General features: G+C 52.5%; 1 protein-coding gene and 1 long non-coding RNA gene across 4 annotated transcripts; both read left to right on the forward strand.

The window, feature by feature from the left end:
- Positions 1–2559: 2559 nt before the first annotated feature.
- On the forward strand, positions 2560–8005 carry LOC135323796 (uncharacterized). Of its 3 annotated transcripts, none has more exons than XM_064498479.1 (9): positions 2560–3067; positions 4114–4185; positions 4278–4316; positions 4517–4576; positions 5729–5800; positions 6245–6316; positions 6422–6520; positions 7042–7119; positions 7803–8005. In XM_064498479.1, the coding sequence occupies exons 1-9, from the start codon at positions 2950–2952 to the stop codon at positions 7901–7903; spliced, it is 711 nt and encodes a 236-aa protein (XP_064354549.1). In that variant the 5' UTR covers positions 2560–2949; the 3' UTR covers positions 7904–8005. The 3 variants fall into 3 exon arrangements, with proteins under 3 accessions (XP_064354549.1, XP_064354542.1, XP_064354554.1); XM_064498472.1 differs by lacking the exon at positions 7803–8005 and adding an exon at positions 7459–7796; XM_064498484.1 differs by lacking the exons at positions 4517–4576; positions 7803–8005 and adding an exon at positions 7459–7796.
- A 686-nt stretch (positions 8006–8691) lies between these two features.
- On the forward strand, positions 8692–10931 carry LOC135329650 (uncharacterized). The gene is made up of 5 exons (XR_010391199.1): positions 8692–8993; positions 9465–9536; positions 9629–9943; positions 10308–10379; positions 10882–10931. It is a non-coding gene; the product is annotated as an uncharacterized LOC135329650 (long non-coding RNA).
- Positions 10932–19308: the final 8377 nt, after the last annotated feature.

Consider the following 19308-nt stretch of genomic DNA (forward strand, 5'->3'; position numbering starts at 1 on the left):
AATGCTTTTTTCTCTATCGCTATATCCCCAGCCTTGCAGCACCAATTTGCCTTCACTTGGAACGGTAAGCAGTATACATTCCAGGTCCTTCTGCAGGGATATAGGCATAGTCCCACTATACGTCATCACATGGTCGCTGCCGACCTCCCAACACCTCTCCCAGAGTGCACTAGTCATCATTGCATCGATGATATTTTGACAATGGGACCATCTGAAAATCAGGTGAAAGAGCAGCTAATGGCACTGACGCGTGCTTTCCAGGATAGGGGATGGGCTCTGAACCCCCAAAAGGTACAAGGACCAATTTCCAGGAGCAGCGTGGAGAGGACAAACGAAGGCCATTCCTGAAAAAGTGCCTAATACTGTCCAGCAATACCCTGTCCCTACGCCTGTAAAACAGCTGCAAGCTTTCCTAGGTCTCCTAGGATTTTGGCCAACTTTTATACCTCATTCAGCATACTCGATGCGGCCCTTGCAGCGTTTAACAAAGAAAAGCAGTCAGTGGCAGTGGACCAAAGAGCACCAGTGGGCTTTCAATTTGTGCAAGGAAGTGGCAGTTCAACACTGAGTTATTCACACCCTATGAAGGACAACCCTTTGAATTACAAGTTGCGATTATGGAAGATACAGTATCTGGGGGGTCATGGCAGCAATGTGCTCATGCACGGCATGAGCCCATAGGGTTCTGGTCCTGCTCATTGCAAGGAGCTACAGCAAATTACACCCCCTTAGAAAAACAACTCCTGGCAGTGGTATGGGTCCTGCAGGACACAGAACAAATTACTGGACGCAGTCACGTTACTGTGCATACACCCATCCCAGTTCAAGCGTGGGAAAATGATGACACTGTTAGAGCCCGTGTTGGAGTAGCCGAAGCTGCAACGCAATGGAAGTGGAAACACTATTTGCAGGCTCGACTGAAAGGGGGAAAGGAGGAGTTAAGCACCCCACATGCCACTTTCCTGGGAGAAGTACAGTTTGAGCACATGCCATTACTATCTGAACTGGAGGGTCTACCCCTTCCTGCCCCCCCGGCAGAAGTGTCACCGGTACAAGAAGCTCCTCCCTTTGAGATGTTGTCTCCTGAACAGCAGGAGTGGGCTGGGTTTTCCGATGGCAGTGCAGTGTATGCTTGGGCAGGAGAACGCACATGGCCTTCTGTGGCATACAACCCTGCCACAGACACTATCGGTTTGGCCTCCGACACAGGATACTCCAGTCAATGGGCTGAACTAAAAGCCGCAGCTACAGCTTTAGATGAAGGAGATGCACGCTATCTCTACACAGATAGTTGGGTGGTGTACAAAGCCCTGCAGGCTTGGCTGCCAGCATGGGCTGCCGCACAATGGAAAATACCTAATAGGGAACTTTGGGGAAGCTCCTTGTGGGAAAAAATTGGAGTATTGTGCAGACAAAAATTATTTCAGTACGACATGTTAATGCCCATCAAAAGCAAGAGACTCTTGAAACGCAATATAATACAGCGGTTGACCAGATGGCAACCCCCTCAGAGTTAAAACAGGCCTGACAAGCGCACGAACAGTCAGGGCATCGGGGCCCTGTCACCGCTCAAGCTTGGGACTTGTCACGAGGCCACCCCATGCTGGTGCTACACTGGCATAAGACTGCGCATGCTAATTGTTCCACCTGTTTGAAGGAAGTAAAAGTACCTCTAACTAGTACATATGGTCACTTTAAACAAGCTAAACAACCATTTACAACCTGGAAAATAGATTATGTAGGCCCACTGCCCCCTTCACAGGGAAGAAAGTGTATTCTAACCACCGTAAACACCTACACGACTCTTATGTATACATATCCCACCTCTCATGCAAATCAGTCCGCCACTGTACAAGGCTTGGAGCAACTGATGCATACCTATGGTATACCTAAAGAAATACAGAGTGATATTTCTGGCCATTTTTTCTCATCCTCCAGGTTCAGAGTTTCCTCTTTTTACACTGATTGGGTAGTAATTTACAGACAATTATAATACTCCTTACACACCATTTTACCACTACGCATGCTCAGGGCAGGGGTCTTCACCCGGGCATGGGGCTTTTTGACCAGTGGGCGGGATTTTTTGCATTACATGGAGGACAGGTCAGTTAGGGATACATGAGCTCTTTTGCCAAACTGGCAACACACAGCTAGAAATAAACCATTTTGATGTAACGTTTCTTTAGGGCTTTAGCAGTTCTAGGATGTCCCAAGGCCCAAGGAGGCCTGAAATGTTGGTCCCAAAGCAAAGGGGACAGAGGCAGTGGTGCCAGCAAGGAAGCGGGAGGTGGAATCCCAGCTGGACGGGGGAGGAGAGCTGGGGCACAGGCTTGGCACTGGAGCCCCCCGCCTGTCAGCAGCTGCCCCTGGGCCAGCTCCGGAAGTGCACAGCTGGCGCTAGCGCTGGCGCTGGAGCAGAGCGGCGGCAGCGGGGGCGGGAAGGAGAGCAGCGAGCGAGGCCGGAGCAGGCGCTGGCGCGGAGCTGCCGAGCAGCGAGGCGAGCGCAGGGGCGCGAGCGTGTGGGCAGAGAGCCGGGCTGCCCCCGAGGGGCTCCTCGAGGGCGGCAGCAGCACCCCCGGCCGCCAGCATGCCCGGGCTGCCCGCACAGGGCGGCGCCGGCGCCGGCGCCGGCGCGCGGAGGGAGCGCGGGCCGCCGCGGAGGCGCGCGGAGGGCGCCCCTGAGCTCACAGAGGGGCCCCGCGGTGCATTGTGCTGCGTTGTGCTGCGCGGTGTTGCGTTGTGCTGCGGGGCAGTGCGCTGCTTTGCGCTGCGGTGCGGTGCTTTCCGCTGCGGTGCAGTGCAGTGCGGTGCAGTGCGGTGCGGTGCTTTCCGCTGCGGTGCGGTGCTTTCCGCTGCGGTGCGTTGTGCCGCGCCGCGCCCCGCAGACGCCGCTCCGCGCGCGCGTTGCTCGAGGGCGCCGGCGGGGGGCGGCTGCTGGCGACGGGCAGCATGGTGCGAGCGCGGGGGGCGTCCGGCCCCGGGCGTCGCCTGCTGCTGCTGCTCGGCCTCCTGGCGGCCCTGCGTGCCCGGGACAGCCGGGCTGCTCCGCGGGCAGCGCCGGGCCCAGGTAGGGCGGGCGGGCGGCGACGGAGGCAGCGCCGCCCCCGCACGGCGCGGCGCGGCAGCCTGGGGGCCGCGGGGCCGGCCGGCGAGCGGCCGGGGCGGCCGGGGGCGGCGGGAGGCGCCTGCCGGGCTGCGGGGCGACGGGAGGCGGCGGCGGGGGCCGGGAGCGGCTCGGCGAGGCTCGTGGGGCCGCGGGGAGGGGGGTGCGCTGGGGGGCGCCGGGGGCGAGAGCTGTGCCTGGAGCAGCACCTGGCGCTGGGTGACGGGAGCTGTCGTCCCCGCGGGGGGTTGCAGCGGTGCCCGGCGGCGATGGCGATGCCGGTGCTTGGCCGGATGCGGGACCGAAGGCTTGGGAAGATGCTGGAGGTGAGTCCTCAGGGGACCGTCCCCTCCCTGGCAAGACCAGAAGCATGCCTTTCCTGGCGCCGCTTTGGCCTTTCGCTGGCCGGGGAGCTCTTGTGCCCGCGCAGTGTAAACGATCCTTCGTGTCCTGCGGTGCTGAGGGTTCCCCCTTTGCAGAGTGCTGTGCGTTAGAGAGCTCCCTGGAAGGAGGTGCCGAGGGCCCGCGTGTTTGTCCTGGGGGTGCTTGGGGGCTGTCGTATGGCGCCTGGATGCAGGATTTGGAGAGCTGCCAGATCCCAGCCGACAGGTTCCCCCCGGCTCCTCTGCACTTGTGAGGCTCTCGACCCACATGTGTGACCTGGGGAAGGCTTCCGAGATCTGTGCTGGGTGCTTTGGCTTGCAAAGCACTGTTGCTGAGTCCCCCTGAGCCTGTGCTGCTTCCAGTGCCTGCTGCAAAGCCAGGGGGCACGGTGGGGTTGAGCCTAGAGCTTGTGTGAACTCCAGGGCACCCTTTCCCCCAGCAGCTCCGTGCCTGCTTAGATTTATGCCCATAGGGTGCCACTGCAGACACCCGCTAAGCGTTTGCAAGGTGCCCATGAGCGGAAGTACGGTGTGATTATATGTTCCCCACCACTCACCACCCTTCAAATCAGAAGTCATCTATGGAAATACATCATGAGAACTCCTCCCATCTGTGTTTGGTTACAGATGTGGCTGTATTTGATGATTATCCAGCCGCTCAGCTGCATCGTCTTGTTGAGCCTCTGGGTCTTCCCAGGGGTACGTAGTCAGTTTTTACGTCCCAGAAAGAATAAGAACTTTCTTTGTACTATTTTGTTCCTGTGAACTTGTACTTCATCCTTCTTCTCCAGGTCGTCCACGTGCTTTAGAGCCGCGAGGGGTCCCCAGGGGTAAGTTGTGAGCATTTCTTTCCTTTGAGAGCTGCCAGGTGCTGGGCAGAAGGTCATCTCTGCCCTCCACAGCTTTGAGACTCCCGACCTACATATATGTCCCATCGTGGCCCCCCTTCCATTCGCTACCATTGCTTTGTGAAGAAGTTGTAACGGGAAGAAGAATGTAATGGGAGCCATTCTCATGTGTTTGGGTACAGATGTGGCCGTGGGTGATGGAGATTTCTCTTCTTCTCTGGACCCTGGATTTGAACCTGGAGGTGAGTAGTCAGCAGATACTCAGTTGAAGAGAGAAGTATGTCTTTTCCGCCTCTGTAGTGCAGTCCGGAGGAAGCCAAGGTCTGCAGCACACATGTGCTGACCAAAGGGCAGCAGAACAACTAGGGGTAGTGCTGGTTCAGTCCTCCACCGGCCAGTGGGCTCCTGTGCGTGAGCAATGTAAACGATCCTTGTTGTCCTCCAGTCCTGAAGGTTGCCTGTTCGTAGAGTTCTGGTTTCCTTTGTTATGGAAGTTAGGCTTGTCGGCCACCATAACAGGGCTCGACCCTAGGTTCCCGCAGGTAAAGTTCAGAGCCAATCAAAATCAAAGCAAATTAAATAATTAAATTTTAATCACGTGCGTGCCGTAATTACAGCTCGAGCTGGGTGCCTCCAAAGAGGGACCCTAACAAAAACAAATCCTGGGCAATTATAGGTTTTTCAACTTAAATTTCCCACCCCTCACACAGTAGTTAGACCAATAGTAATTTTTAGGTCTGGGGTCTCCTGCTCCTCATTGGATCTCATCGTTGTTCCTAGGTAAGCTGTTTTTCTCCTTACCTTTGTTTTTTGCGGTCTCTGATGACGGTTGTACCTTTGTTGGGTCTTGCGGTTGTCTCCCAAGGTCTTATTTTTCAATGTTTTGACGTCTTCCCTTTCGGAGTGGGTGACACAGGAACGCAGACTGTGTGTGGCTTCCTTATCTTCCCAGCCTGAACGAGCTCTGAGGCACTGTTTTTTACTAAACTAGGTAAAGGTTCATTACTTTATCCAAGTGTGGCCTAAGGCTTCAGCAAATTTAGCTACTCATGCTAAGCAAGTTTTATATAAGTTGTGCTAAGCAGCTATCTCTAGACAGTTTCAATTCACTATTCTTTAACACCTTGGTGTACGTTAGAGACCTCCTCGGAAGAAAGCACCGTGGGGCTGTGTGTTTGTCGTGGGGGTGCTTGGGGGGCGCTGGGTAGCGCCTTGACAGAGCATTTGGAGAGGCAGCAGGGCCCAGGCAACAAGCGCCCCTGGCCCTCCTGCAGCTGGGAGACTCTTGGACTGCACGTGTGTCCCGCATTCCCCTTCCATTCACAGCAAGTCACTTCTGCAGAAGTATGTTGCACGACGTAATGAAAACTTGTCTTGTCTGTGTTTGCTTACAGGTGTTCCTGCAGGCGGTGGCCTTCTAGGTTCCCAGCTGGATCCCACTTCTGAGCCTCAGGGGCATGCCAGGAGTAAGTGGTGGAGATGTATTCACTTCCTGGGAGGAGCCTTTGGTTTCGGAGTTGTATTCACGGGCCGTGTAGCTTCAGTCCTTGGCCGAGGCTCATGCCTGCAAAAGAGCGGAGTGGGCTTTGGGAGGGCTTCAGAGATCTGCGCTTTGCCTGGCTCCTCCAGCCTTGTGCTTTTCCAGTGCCTACAGCAAAGCCAGCAGGCTTGCTGGGGTTGAGCTTAGGGCTCAGGTGAACTCCAGGGCATCCTTTCCCAGCATGCTTGCATTTGTAGGCACGTGGTACCTGTGCAGGCACCCGATGAGTGTTTGCCAAAGACTCAGGAGCGGAAGGGCAAGACGAGTGCCTTGCTGTAATGAGACGTTCCATGCTCATTCGCTACCATTCAAATCCGAAGCAGCATACAGAAATAGGTAATGAGAGCTCTGCTCATCTCTTTGGTTACAGATGTGGCCGCAGGAGATGGCTATGCAGCTTCTCATCTGGATGCCCATGTAGAATCTCTGGGGAATCGTACAGGTGAGTCGTGACTATTTGCCTACTCTTTTGGGTTATTTGAAAGAAGGAGCATTTACTTGTGCGTATCTTGTTCGTGTGCAGTTTAACTTAATACTTTCTGTTTAGGTCCTCGGCAGAGGAAGTATAAGGCCCAGAGAGGAAAGTCCTCTGAGAAGTATTCTAAACTCCTGCAGGAAATCTTGAAGGAGTTGCAGAGAGCAGCTGGTGGGTAGATTTCACTCTGTGTTAAGGGTAATCATTGTAAACTTGAGGTTTTGGAAACAGCTATGGATGAGCTGTGCCTTACGCAGGAGAAAGGGATTGATCAGAGCCTCGCCGCAGTGACACACCACGTCACACCTTGCAGGCATTGGCAAGCCGCAGAGCTTGTCGAGGGTCTCTTCTACAAGCGTGTTCTTCACTGCGTTTGTTAATGTTGAGGTACTAGAGTATGGGAGGTGTTCTAAAGCAAGGCAGGAGCGGCTTTCTGAAGATGACTTTTGTCTCTGGTCTGTGGAGATGCTTGCAATTAGTCTCTGGGGAATCCCGGAGGTGAGGTGTGACTATTGGTTTACTGTGAGAGCCGCCGTGTCCCTAGCCAAAGGTCAGGTAGGCCCCTCGGCCACTGTGCAACTCTAGGCCTACCCAGGGCATAGCAACATCCCTTTCAGTGCACTAGAGTTCCTTTACGAACAGGTGCATTGCCCCAGGTATTTTACCGTCTTCTCCTCCGTGTGTAATTACAGATGTCCCTCAAGTCAGTGAAGCTTCTGCAGCTTCTCAGGGGCTGAAGCCTCTGCTTGAGCCTCAGGGAGATCGCAGGGGTAAGTAATCTGTCTTCCTTTCCTTTTGATTTTTCTATTAGTATTTTCTCCTTTTCCCTCTTTTATTGCCCTCCTGGGGAATGCAAGGTGCCCAGCACACATGCCCTCCCTGAAGCCCAGGGGCACAGGTAGGGGTAGCGCTGGTTCAGGCTTTCACTGGCCAGTGGGCTCTTGCCCCTGAGAAGTGTCAATGAGCTTTCTTGTCCGCCGCTGCCAAGAGACCAGAATCAGCGATAGCAACACCACGGCATGTAAAATTGCCTGGAAATCCCAACCACCCAGTGAGATTATCAGTCCTGCAGAACCCAGGCATGTATGGGATTGTCTCCTTTCCTGCAGGCCTTGCTGGTGACAAAGATGCCGAGGCTGCAGCTCATAAAGGCCGACGAAAGCAGCGTTTGGTCCTGAGCACTGCAGTCTCGGGCTCCATACTGTTTGCCGTAGTACTGACATGTGTAGTTACTTTCCGGCTGAGGAAGAGAAAACAGTGAGTTGTTCTTTTCCGACATTCTTTAGTACATGGCTGCTCTTAGCAGCGAAGCATGTGTAGGGATAGTATGGTGGAGTGCCTGGTGAGCTGTTGAGAGGACTCTGTTGAGACGTCTGCTGTTAGCTTTCTTAGGTGGACTCTTCCTTCCTGGCAGTGAGTACTCTTTTCCTGAAAGCCATTCTCGTTGTTGCAGGGAGGCTAATCCTGCCGCTGCCTCCAACAGAGAGGAGTCAAGTACAGAGGAAGGCAGAGCAAAACCAGGGAGCAGAACAGAAAAGGATGAACTTGCCGTAGAAAATGAAAATCTCAACAACAGCTCCAGGCGACTTCCGGTGCCTATCCCGAACAGAATAAAAAACCTGTGCCCATTCCGAAGAGAATAAAAAACCTGTTGGGCTAGAATGGTGCGAGTCCTTGGCTGTTTGGTCCTGTGTCTGGATGTAATGCACAGCGCTTACGGCAGGGTTGGATGAGGGAGAGGGGCTGTCAGAGAGTTGCCCTGCATCAAGGGCTGCCCTCGGTCCCCTCATCACTGTAGTTTCCCAGCTCGGGCTGTCCTTAAGGATTCATTCATCCGAATGGGGGAGCATGGAGGAGCCTTGGAGTGCAAGTGAACTCACTGGGAGTGCCCCGCTGAATCCTGGTGGATTTGGGGACCGAGAGGGGAAGGTGGCGCTGCGAAGGATGGCCATGCAGCTCTGAGCAATGGGTTAGAGGAGTGCTAAAGTGAGATGAGAGGCTGCTGGGGGTTAGTGCAATGGTCTTCTGTGCGCAGAAGCTGACTGTCTCCAAGTGGAGCAAAGTGAGAGGGGGCTGTTCGGGCAAGAGAGTAAAAAGGACTGTGATAGGAAGAACAATACTGGCCTTAGAAATGGCACAAAAGGTAACCAAAAGAAATGGCATTGCTCTGCTCCCAAACACTGAAGCCGTGAATATTGGCGGTAAGGCAGAAAAGGGAATACAGCTGTATTTGGAGGAAAGCCCAGGCTCCTCTGTGCTCTCTGTTAAGGGGGCAAAAGTGGACTCCTAGCTTTCCAGAGGACCACAGGCAAACAGTTGCCGCCTCAAAAAACATTTGTCACCCCTACTGCCAGCTTGCAGGAGAGGGCAAGGAGTAAAGGCCCTCGTAGGATCCCATAGGAAGGCCACGGCAAGGTGCAGCCCCAGCACCTGCAGTGTCCCTGGGGAAGCTCACGTGGCCCTGAGAAACCTGGTGAGGGAAGGGCGTAGGACAGGAAAGGCAAGCGGTGAGATTTGAGCATGTTTCTCAGGTGGCCCAGCAACCCTTTGCCTCTGGGATCAGAAGAACCAGCTCTTCCTGTAGGCAGTGGTCTTCCAGCTTCTCAGTTGAATCTGCTTTTTGAGCATCAGGGGGATGCCAGGGGTAAGTGGTCAAGATCAATTCACTTTATGGAAGGAGCCTTTGCTTTTTGGTATTTTGTTCATGTGACGTTGGACTGAATAAGTCCTGGGCCAATTCTTAGACACACAAAAGAGCAGAGGGGAAGCTGGGAAGGCTTCCGAGATCTGCGCTGGGAGCTTTGGTGCGCGGAGTGCTGTTGGCGAGCTGCTCTGATGCTGTGCTGCTTCCAGTGCCTGCTGCAAAGCCAGGGGGCACGGTGGGGTTGAGCCCCAGAGCTTGTGTGAACTCCAGGGCATCCCTTCCCCCAGCAGCTCCATGCCTGCTTAGATTTATGCCCATATGGTGGCACTGCAGGCACCCGCTAAGTGTTTGCAAGATGCGCATGAGTGGAAGCGTGGTGAAATTATATGTTCCCTGTCGTTCACCACCATTCGAATCAGAAGAGTGTGGAAATACGTACCGAGAACTGTTCCCACGCGTGTTTGGTTACAGACGAGGCTGTGGTTAATGGTTATCCCGGTTCTCGCCTGGATCCCGTTGCTGAGGCTCGGGGTCTTCCCAGGGGTACGTAGTCACCTTTTCCTTACCTGCAAGAATAAGAACGTCCTTTGTAGTATGTAGTTCATGTGCAATTGTACATCATGCTTCCTCTTCAGGTGGTCCAAGAGTTGTTGAACCTCGCAGGGGTGCCAGGGGTAAGTTGTGAGCGTTCCTTTACTTTGAGAGCTGCCAAGTGCCAGGCAAAAGGTGACGCCTGCCCCTCCACAGCTCTGAGACTCTCGACCTGCTAATAGGTCCCATGTCACTGCCTGGCCCCCCTTCCATTCAGTGCAACTGCTGCGTGGAGCAATCTGTACCAGCTTGTAAGGAAACCTTGTCACCAATGCGTTCGGTTTGTGCTCTGCCTATAGGCGATGGTTACCAAACTTTTCAGCGGTATCCAGTTCTCATGCCTCAGGAGGATCCCCGGGGTAAGTAGTCAAGCTTTATTCACTTCACAGAATAAGCTTTTACCTTTGAAAATGTTCTTCATATGGCACAGACCTGAGTAAGTCCTTGGCTGCTGCTCAGACACTCCCAATAGTAGAGTGGGACTTGGGTGGCCTTCAGCTATCTGCCGCGGTGTGCTTTTCCTTGGGAAGGCTTTGTGCTGCTCGCAGTGCCTACTGCAAAGGCCACAGGCTTGTTGGGGTGGAGTTACAGCTTGCGTGAACTCCAGGGCATCCTTTCCCCCAGCAGCTCTGTGCAGGCTTCAGTTTGTACCCATAAAAATCTGCAGAAGTATATGGCAACATATAGATAACGGGAACTGTTCCCATGTGTGTTTGGTTGAAGCTGTGGCCGTAGGGAGTGGAGATCCCTCTTCTGCTCTGGAGCCTGGCCTGGAGACTCCGAGACATCATGGAGGTGAGCAGTCAGCAGATACTCGGTTGAAAAAATAAGCATTTCTTTTCTCACTTTGTTGTGCCCTCTGGACAATGCCAAGGTCCGCAACAGCCGTGCCCTGCTGGCAGGCTAGAGAAACAGTTAGGGGTAGCGCTGGTTCAGTCTTGCACTGGCCAGTGGGCTTCTGTGCATGAGGAATGTAAATGATCCTTGTTGTCCTCCAGTCCTGAAGGTTGCCTGTTCGTAGAGTTCTGGCTTCCTTGGTGTATGTTAGAGACCTCCCCAGAAGAAAGCACCAAGGGGCTGTGTGTTTGTCCTGGGGTGCTTGCGGGGTGTTGGATAGTGTGTTGACGGAGGATTTGGAGAGGCGCCAGGTCCCAGGCAGCAAGTCTCCCTGGCCCTCCTGCAGCTGGGAGACTCTCAACCTGCGTGTGTCCCCCCATTGCCCTTCCAGTCACTGCAATTCACTTCTGCAGAAGAGTGTGGCAACCTGTAATGAAAACTTGTCTGTGTTTGCTTACAGGTGTTCCTGTAGGCAGTGGCCTCCCAGCTTCTCATCCGGATGCCACTGTTATGCCTCAGGGGCGTGCCAGGGGTAAGTGGTCAGGACTGATTCCCTTCCAGGAATGAGCAGGATTTTTCACTATTTGATTCATGGGCCATGTAGCTTAGGTCCTTGGCTGGTGCTCCTAGAGGCAAAAGAGCCAAGAGGGATTTGGGAGGGCTTCAGAGATGTGTCCCAGGGTGCTTTGTGTGGCCAAGTGGTGTTTGCTAGCTGCTGCAACCTTGTGCTTCTTCCAGTGCCTGTAGCAAAGGCAGCAGGCTTGTTGGGGTTGAGTTTAGAGCTTGTGTGAAGTCCAGGGTGTCCTTTCCCCAAGCAGCTCCCTGCATGCTTCCATTGGTACGCAGATGGTGCCTGTGCAGGCGCCCGGTAAGCGTTTGCAAAATGCCCAGGAGTGGAAGGGCGAGACAAGTGCCTTGGTGTAATTAGAGGCTCACGAGCCCACGCTCATTCGCTGCCATTCCAATCTGAAGAAGCCTACGGAAAGTACTAGGGCATTGGAAGTGTTCTACAACAAGGCGGGAGCGGCTTTCTGAAGATGACTTTTGTCTCTGGTGTGTGGAGATGATATGCACATCTCTGACATGCTAATTAAATAAACCTTTGTGGATCCTGTGAGATAGCCTCACTTCCCACACCCCGCAGCTCCCAGGGATTTTGGAGCTTTGCCGTGTGGTGACTGAGGCGGTTTTAACCCCACTGAGCACATGTTAGCAAACATGACTCTTAATCAACTCGATCTCCTGCTGTGTCTGCATCTCAGAACTTGCAGGGAGTCCCTAGAGGCCCTAGGCACAAAAGGTGCACCGAGTGGGATCCCTGCTGTGAAAGGAGGCCCAAAGCGATGCCCTGATTCAGGGGTCAGGCAGGAGGGAAGCTTGTCTGTCCTTCTGCATGCTGTGTGCCTGAGCAGTGCTGAGGCTTTCCCTCTCTCTGATTCTTCATAGTGCTTCCAAGCGTGTCACAGCCTGGAGAAGCTCCCCACGGCAGGAAATACGCCTTTTTTCCAACACACCAAGGTACTGAGCAGTCTTGCAGGGATGCCTAAGTGAGAGAGGAGTCCTGGAAATGTGGAGCATGCGAGTTGTGTTTGGAAGAGCAGAGGGCAGAGGAAGGGGAGGTGGTGCCTGTGTGAGAGAAAAAGCAAAGGGAGAGAGCCAGGTTCAGGTGTCTCCTTGGCCGCAGGCAGACGCAGAGGAGCCCGTTCTGCCTGCTGGGCTGGGGAGTGCCGCCAGCACAGTTAGGGGTGGTGCTGGTTCAGACTTTCACCGGCCAGTGGGTTCTTGCCCATGAGACGTTTCAGTGAACTTTCTTGTCCGCCGCTGCCAAGAGGCCAGAATCAGTGATAGTAACAACACGGCATGTAAAATTGCCTGGGAATCCCAACCACACAGTGAGATTATCAGTCCTGCAGAACCCAGGGATGTATGGGATTGTCTCCTTTCCTCCAGGTCTTGGTGGTGAAAAAGATGCCGAGGCTGCAGCTCATAAAGGCCGACGAAAGCAGTGTTTGGTCTTCACTGCAGCAGTCTCGGATTCGTTGCTGCTTGGGGTACTGCTGACCTGTAAAGTCATTTCCCTGCTGAGGAAGAGAAAACAGTGAGTTGTTCTTTTCCGACGTTCTTTAGTACATGGCCGCTCTTAGCAACGAAGCATGTGTAGGGATAGTATGGTGGAGTGCCTGGTGAGCTGTTGAGAGGACTCTGTTGAGACGTCTGCTGTTAGCTTTCTTAGGTGGACTCTTCCTTCCTGGCAGTGAGTACTCTTTTCCTGAAAGCCATTCTCGTTGCTGCAGAGAAGCGGTACCAGCTAATCCTGCCGCTGCCTCTGACAGACAAGAGCCCAGTATGGAGGAAGGAAGAGCAAAGCTAGAAAGCAAAAGAAAAAAGGATGAGTTTACTATAGGAAATGAAAATCTCAACAGCAGCTCCAGGCGACTTCCGGTGCCTATCCCGAACAGAATAAAAAACCTGTGCCCATTCCGAAGAGAATAAAAAACCTGTTGGGCTAGAATGGTGCGAGTCCTTGGCTGTTTGGTCCTTTGTGTCTGGGTGTAATGCACAGCGCTTACGGCAGGGTTGGATGAGGGAGAGGGGCTGTCAGAGAGTTGCCCTGCATCAAGGGCTGCCCTCGGTCCCCTCATCACTGTAGTTTCCCAGCTCGGGCTGTCCTTAAGGATTCATTCATCCGAATGGGGGAGCGTGGAGGAGCCTTGGAGTGCAAGTGAACTCACTGGGAGTGCCCCGCTGAATCCTGGTGGATTTGGGGATCGAGAGGGGAAGGAGGCGCTGCGAAGGACGGCCGTGCAGCTCTGAGTTATGAGTGAGTTAGAGGAGTGCTAAAGTGAGACCAGAGGCTGCTGGTTGTTAGCACAGTGGTCTTCTGTGCACAGAAGCTGAACGTCTCCAAGTGGAGGAAAGCGAGAGGGGGCTGGTTGGGAAAGAGAGGAAGGCCATGGGAGGAAGGTGCAGCCCCAGCACCTGCAGTGTCCCTGGGGAAGCTCACGTGGCCCTGAGAATCCTGGTGAGGGAAGGGCATAGGACAGGAAAGGCAAGCGGTGAGATTTGAGCATGTTTCTCAGGTGGCCCAGCAACCCTTTGCCTCTGGGATCAGAAGAACCAGCTCCTCCCTCTTCCCTGCATGTTCATCAAGTGCTGCAGGATTTGCTCTGCACGCTGCACTAAGGGACAGGCATTCAAGCAGCAGTTTCATTTTCCCCTCGAGCTTTGTCCAATACCATTCTCTTCTCCTCAGGGGCAAGCAAAGTATTTAAAAGCACCTGTAAATCCTGCCAGGCTGGATTATGATTCGCAATTATCATTTTAAAGGATCGATAGATACATCTTTTCTGGATTTTCTTGGTATGACCCGTCAGTCTCCCCTCACGAGGCTCAGCCAGTTAAGGACTAGGACCACCACTTCTGAGAGCAGCACTGCTCACAGGAAGATGTTCAGGCACTGGGTCTCAAAGCACAAGCCGCCCAAACCAAGGGAATCCTTCCTGCGCTGGGTGTGAGCTGGCAGGCAGAGGTGGTTGTGGTGGCTCCTCAGCACAAGGAGAGGCAAGGGGAGGAAGGAGCTCAGGGTTAGGACACTGCAGGAGGCCTCCAGAAACACAGAAGCCAAAGCCTAATCCTGCCACAGGCTCCTGGAGAGGCGGGGAAAATCCCACCTCCTCAGCAGCTGGCTGGGAAACGCCCCCGATGCCACCACTTCTAAAGCAGAGGCTTTAACACAGGAACTCCTAGCGCGAGGCCACCGAGAGAGTGTGGCCAGAGGAAGGGCCACTTGCAACGCCTCGCACATCCCAATGCCCGTGCTTTTCAGACTTCAGAGCTGCACTATTGCCCCGCCATAAACCGAGGAGCAAAAGCAAGCCTCAAGCTGTAATGGGCAGAGCTGTGCAGGACGTGGGCTCCTCCAGCACACCCAGCTCAGCCTTTTAAGGAGAGCTCCCCTGGCTCCCTGGATGGGCGCTGCAGGGCAACGGCCCCTGCGCCACTGCCCCCAACCTCCCAGGCCAGCCCCACAAGGCTTTCTCAGGTTGCAGCAACAAGTTTAAAGTCCAGCTTAAAACCACTGCTTGCTTCCAAAGGACCTATTTGCGCTGGGCCACACCTACAGCAGCAACTAGCACCACAGAACAGCAGAGGATCTGCTGAGTGGGGCAGTGGGTGCTGCAAACCCAGTGACTAGCCCGTATGCCTTTGGAGGGGGCGTCATTTGGGGCTAGCTCTCCTCTGGTCTCAGCACTGAGCACCCGGCAGCAGTCAGGACCCAGGAGGCACCGGCCTGCAGCCCACCTTCCCCTTCAGCTCCAGCCAAGGGGCTGGATGCACAGGATGGAGCAAAGCTCAGCAGGTAGGGAGCGTGGGAAGACTCCCTTCAGCAGCTCGCTCCTGATCTCCGCTGAAACGCTCGTGTGGACGTATCCAAAGGGAGAGCACCCAGTGGCCTTCAGACATGACAGAGGCTGCCCAGGCAGGGACTGGCCAATAATTTAGAGGCCAGAAGCGGAGAAGCAGATCCGATGGTGCAAACGGCCTGACAGAAGTGCTGTGAAGTGCTGTGTGCATGCTGAGCAGGTGCTGAGTTGCCACTCTGATGCTCTGAAACCACTGTACCCTGACAAGGTGCAATGCAAAGAGCGATGTGAAAGGGCTGAAAGCAGCCCCAACAGCTCTAGGTCAAGCGCAGTATTAGTATCACTCAAAATGCCTTTGGCAGGATTTATTACTGCAGGCAACAGGTACCAGAGAAGGTAAAAGGCCTCCTCTGTCGGGGGTGTTGTGTAGGGACGTTCTGAAGAAGGTTACGATTCACAAGGCTGTCAAAGAATATTGAACTGAAACTGTCTACAGGTAGCTGCTTAGCCCAACTTATATAAAACTTGCTTAGCATGAGTAGCTAGGATCTATCAGGAGTAGTTAGGAACCCGCTTGAGGAAAGTAGTCAACCCTTGTTCGCCTTTCCATGGAAAGGGCAACAACGGACGTGGACGCACCTCCCACAAGGGTTCACTGGGTCTCCCACCATTTCCTCACAAATATTAAGGAATGATTTAAAAGATGTAGAATTCCCGGGTGGGTCAACTCTCAGGCAATATGTAGACGATTTACTGAGAGCAAGTAAGGATGAAGATACCTGTAGAATAGACTCTGCATATCTGTGTCCTACTTCAACAGAAAAAGGTCCCTGGGCAGCTCCGTTTAAAGTCCAGCCGTGTCAAAAAGAGGCAAAATACTTGGGGTTCATTCTCAGAGAAGGGCAACGACTAGTAGATCCAGAGAGAGTAGATGCTGTCATAAAACTGCCCCGTGCAGTAACACAGAAACAGTTAGGAGGATTCCTTGGAGCTGTGGGATGTTGCAGACCATGGATTCCTGGGTTGGGAGAATTAGCAAAACCCCTGACAGAGGCTGCTGGAAAGGAAAAAGCAGAACCCATTGCGTGGGGCCCCGAAGGAGAGCAAGCTTTTAGAACTATGAAAGGAGCTTTGGCATCCGTGCCTGCTCTCGGGCTCCCAGATTATACAAAGTCCTTCAATTTATAGGTACATGAATGTAAGGGGATTGCCAGCAGAGTAATGAGGCAAAAATTAGGACCCCCCCAGAGACCAGTAGCATATTCTGCTCAGCTAGATTCGGTTGCAGCAGGGGCACCAGCCTGCATCAAATCGGTGGCGGCAGCAGCAGCAATAGTTGAGAGAAGCTGCCCTCTCATTCTGGGGCACCCTGTCACAGCTTATGTGCGGCACAAAGTGGAGATGCTACTAAAACAATATACCACCCAGGCATTATGGCCACAACGGGCACACAGATGCGAACTGATCCTCCTCATGGCAGATAATGTAGTCCTAAGAAGATGCAATGCCTTGAATCCAGCAACCCTAATAGCTCTGCCTGATGATGGAGAAAAACATCACCAATGTGAGCAGGTAATGCACACTTCCAGTAAGCCGAGAAGTGATTTAACTGATGTTCCTTTGCCAAACCCAGATCTAGTTCTATCTGTAGACATCTCATCCTGCTACCTGCATGGACAATGACAAACTGGGCATGTTGTAGTCAGCGAGGAATGAGGAACAGAGGCCGAACCGCTTCCCACACGAAGGAGTGCGCAAGGAGCAGAACTAGTAGCCTTGACACGTGCAGCGCTCCTAGGAAAAGGAAAGTGAGTTAACATCTTCACCAACTCTCGCTATGCCTTTTGGGGTATATCAGGCAACTGGGATGTTATGGAAAAAAACGAGGATTTTTTACATCATCAGGAAAGAAAACAGCTAGTGGAGAAGAAATATGTTATTGTCTGGAAGCAGTCCAAAGGCCCAAAGAAATTGCCGTAATACACTGCCCAGCCCATACTAGAGACACTAGAGAAATCAGTAAAGGAAATGCTTTAGCGGACGCCGCTGCGAAGGCTGCAGCCCGACAACCTCTGAGAGGACGTATGGTGGCAGTTCCAATGATGAACCAAAGTGAATGGCCAAATTGAATAGACCCCAGAACCATGTATGAAAAGGCCTGCTCTGTGGAAGAGAAGAAAAAACAATGGGAAGAGAGGGAAGCAGAACAAAATGATGATGGAATATTGGAGGAAAACCAATTCTACCAAAAAATATGTAATTCCTATAGCTAGGTGGTATCACGAGAAAGCTCATGGGGGAGCAGAGGCAGTAGCTAAGCAAGTACAGAAAGCATGGGCCAGTGCAGGAATTTATGTGGCTGCAAAAAGAAGAACCAATAGCTGCCCAGCCTGCCAAAAGTTCTCGAGCAACAAACCAAGCTCAGAGTTAGGGGGAAGACTGTGGGCCTGCTTCCCTTTTCAAAGGCTACCAATAGATTATGTGCATATGCCCTCCACCGACAGGTACAAACACTTGTTAGTGATAGTAGATCAGTTATCAGGCTGGGTAGAAGCTTTCCCAACAAGAAAGGCTGACACAGGAGGGGTAGTAAAAGCCTTACTGAAAGAAATCATATGCAGGTATGGTGTTCCAGAAGCCATTCATTCAGACAGGGGCGCTCATTTTATGGCAGACATAGTCAATCAGTTATATAAATCCCCAGGAACAGAGAGAAACCCACCTTCTCCCTACCACCCACAGTCTTTAAGAACAGGTCAAAAGAATGAACAGGACATTACAAGATAAAATCACAAAGGTATGCCCACACACTGGCCTAAAATGGCCAGAAGCCCTAAACTTAGCTCTGTGGGACATACAAAATGCGCCACAACAACCCGTAGGACTACCACCAGCCGAAATTCTCTTTGGGAGACCTTTAGCTATACGAGGGACTTCGATTCCAGCTAAGAGCAGCCTGTTAGACGGAGATGAATGACAAAGCCAGTGTGTTCTAAGTATGCAAAAAAGGTTTGAAAAGCTTAAAAAATATGCTCAGTGCTATCAATCCACACCACCTGAAATACAAGTGCCTGGTATACAGCCTGGGGCTGAAGTTTTAGTTAAAGTATTTTTAGGAAAATCCAAGTTAAAACCTAAATGGGAACGGCCATATACTGTCCTACTATGTTCCAATTTTGCTGTTAAAGTTAAACTGTACTTGTATATATTCGGAAAGGCTGTGTGTGTATGAGAACCCTTTGTAGTCTTATATTCGTAGAGGACATTGCTGTAAATACAAGTAATCGCTCAAATATTTGTGCTGGTAACTTTACCAAGATTATGCGATGCGACTCTAGTTGTTCAGCTCCTGGTATGTCTTATCCATTATTACAGTCTAATTACACATTGAGTCAAGACTGACTGCCTACCCCCATCGGAATGAATCTTACATTGGTGGAGAAACTACTGCAACATGATGAGCTGCGTCAACTGCTAGAACGCATCTGAAACAATGGACAAAAAGCTCTAATCACCGCTCATCATGATACGGAAGAGATACAGGACATCTTGGAAAGGGTGAAGCAGGACAGGGAACATCATGGGTGGGAAACTCTTCTGGGATGGTCACCAACTGCAACAGGGATTCATACTCACGTGTTGCGCCCAGTAGTAGTTGTGTTAAGTTTAACCGTGTTATGCCTATTACTTACGATCATATTATACATAAGATTATGGAAAGTGATAGCATGCCTTGAAAGCCTTTGAGAACTCTGTCTAAAGTATTAGCAGGGATGCTTAATAGAAACAAAGGGAGGACTGTTAAAGAATATTGAACTGGAACCATCTAGAGGTAACCACTTAGCACAACTTATGCAAACCTTGCTTAGCATGAGTAGCTAAATTTGCTGAAGCCTTAGGCCACACTCAGATAATGTGAGGAACTTTCAGCTAGTCCAGTAAGAAAGGGCCCCAGGACCGGTTCAAGGTGGAAAGATAAGGAAGCTTACGAGGAAGGTAAGGCCATCAGCAGAAGCCGCCACCGTAAAGATAAGGAAAACCAGGCTGCCTAGAGACAGCAGTGGGACCCAGTGAAGAACAGGAAGCCCCCAGAGCCAAATAGGATGATTGGTCTGAAGCTTTGCATGGGGTGTGGGGATCTTAGATTGTGAAGGTATAATTGCCCAGGGATTTCTTTGTTCGGGGTGCCTCTTGGGAGGCAGCCAGCTCAACCTGTAATTCCTGCCCGTGCATCATTACATTTTATTGAATTTGCTTTGATTTGGCTCCAAACTTCTCAGCGGGAACCTAGGGTCGGACTCTGTTATGGTGGCTGGCGAGCATAATTTTCCATAGCAGTGTGTGCTTTGAAGAGCTGGGACAGTCGTGGTTTAGTCAAGTGGTGGCTTGTAGTCTTGGCAAGAAGGTATTGGCCTGGACGTGTCTCTCTGAGAGAGGGGTGAGTGTTGGCGGCCCTGGTGATGAGGGCAACATCACCTTTGGGAAGGGCAGGAAAGAGAAGGGAAGGGCAGGGAGTTTCCTCC

This window comes from Dromaius novaehollandiae, chromosome 1 (assembly GCF_036370855.1).
Source record: "Dromaius novaehollandiae isolate bDroNov1 chromosome 1, bDroNov1.hap1, whole genome shotgun sequence".
NCBI classification, from domain to species: domain Eukaryota; kingdom Metazoa; phylum Chordata; class Aves; order Casuariiformes; family Dromaiidae; genus Dromaius; species Dromaius novaehollandiae.

Excerpts from the sequence above, each read along its gene's own strand:
- LOC135323796 (XM_064498472.1), top strand. The coding sequence starts at position 2,950 with ATGGTGCGAGCGCGGGGGGCGTCCGGCCCCGGGCGTCGCCTGCTGCTG. Across the intron at positions 5,801-6,244 it reads GCCTCAGGGGCATGCCAGGA|ATGTGGCCGCAGGAGATGGC; the intron begins GTAAGTGGTGGA and ends CTTTGGTTACAG. Across the intron at positions 7,120-7,458 it reads GCCTCAGGGAGATCGCAGGG|GCCTTGCTGGTGACAAAGAT; the intron begins GTAAGTAATCTG and ends CCTTTCCTGCAG.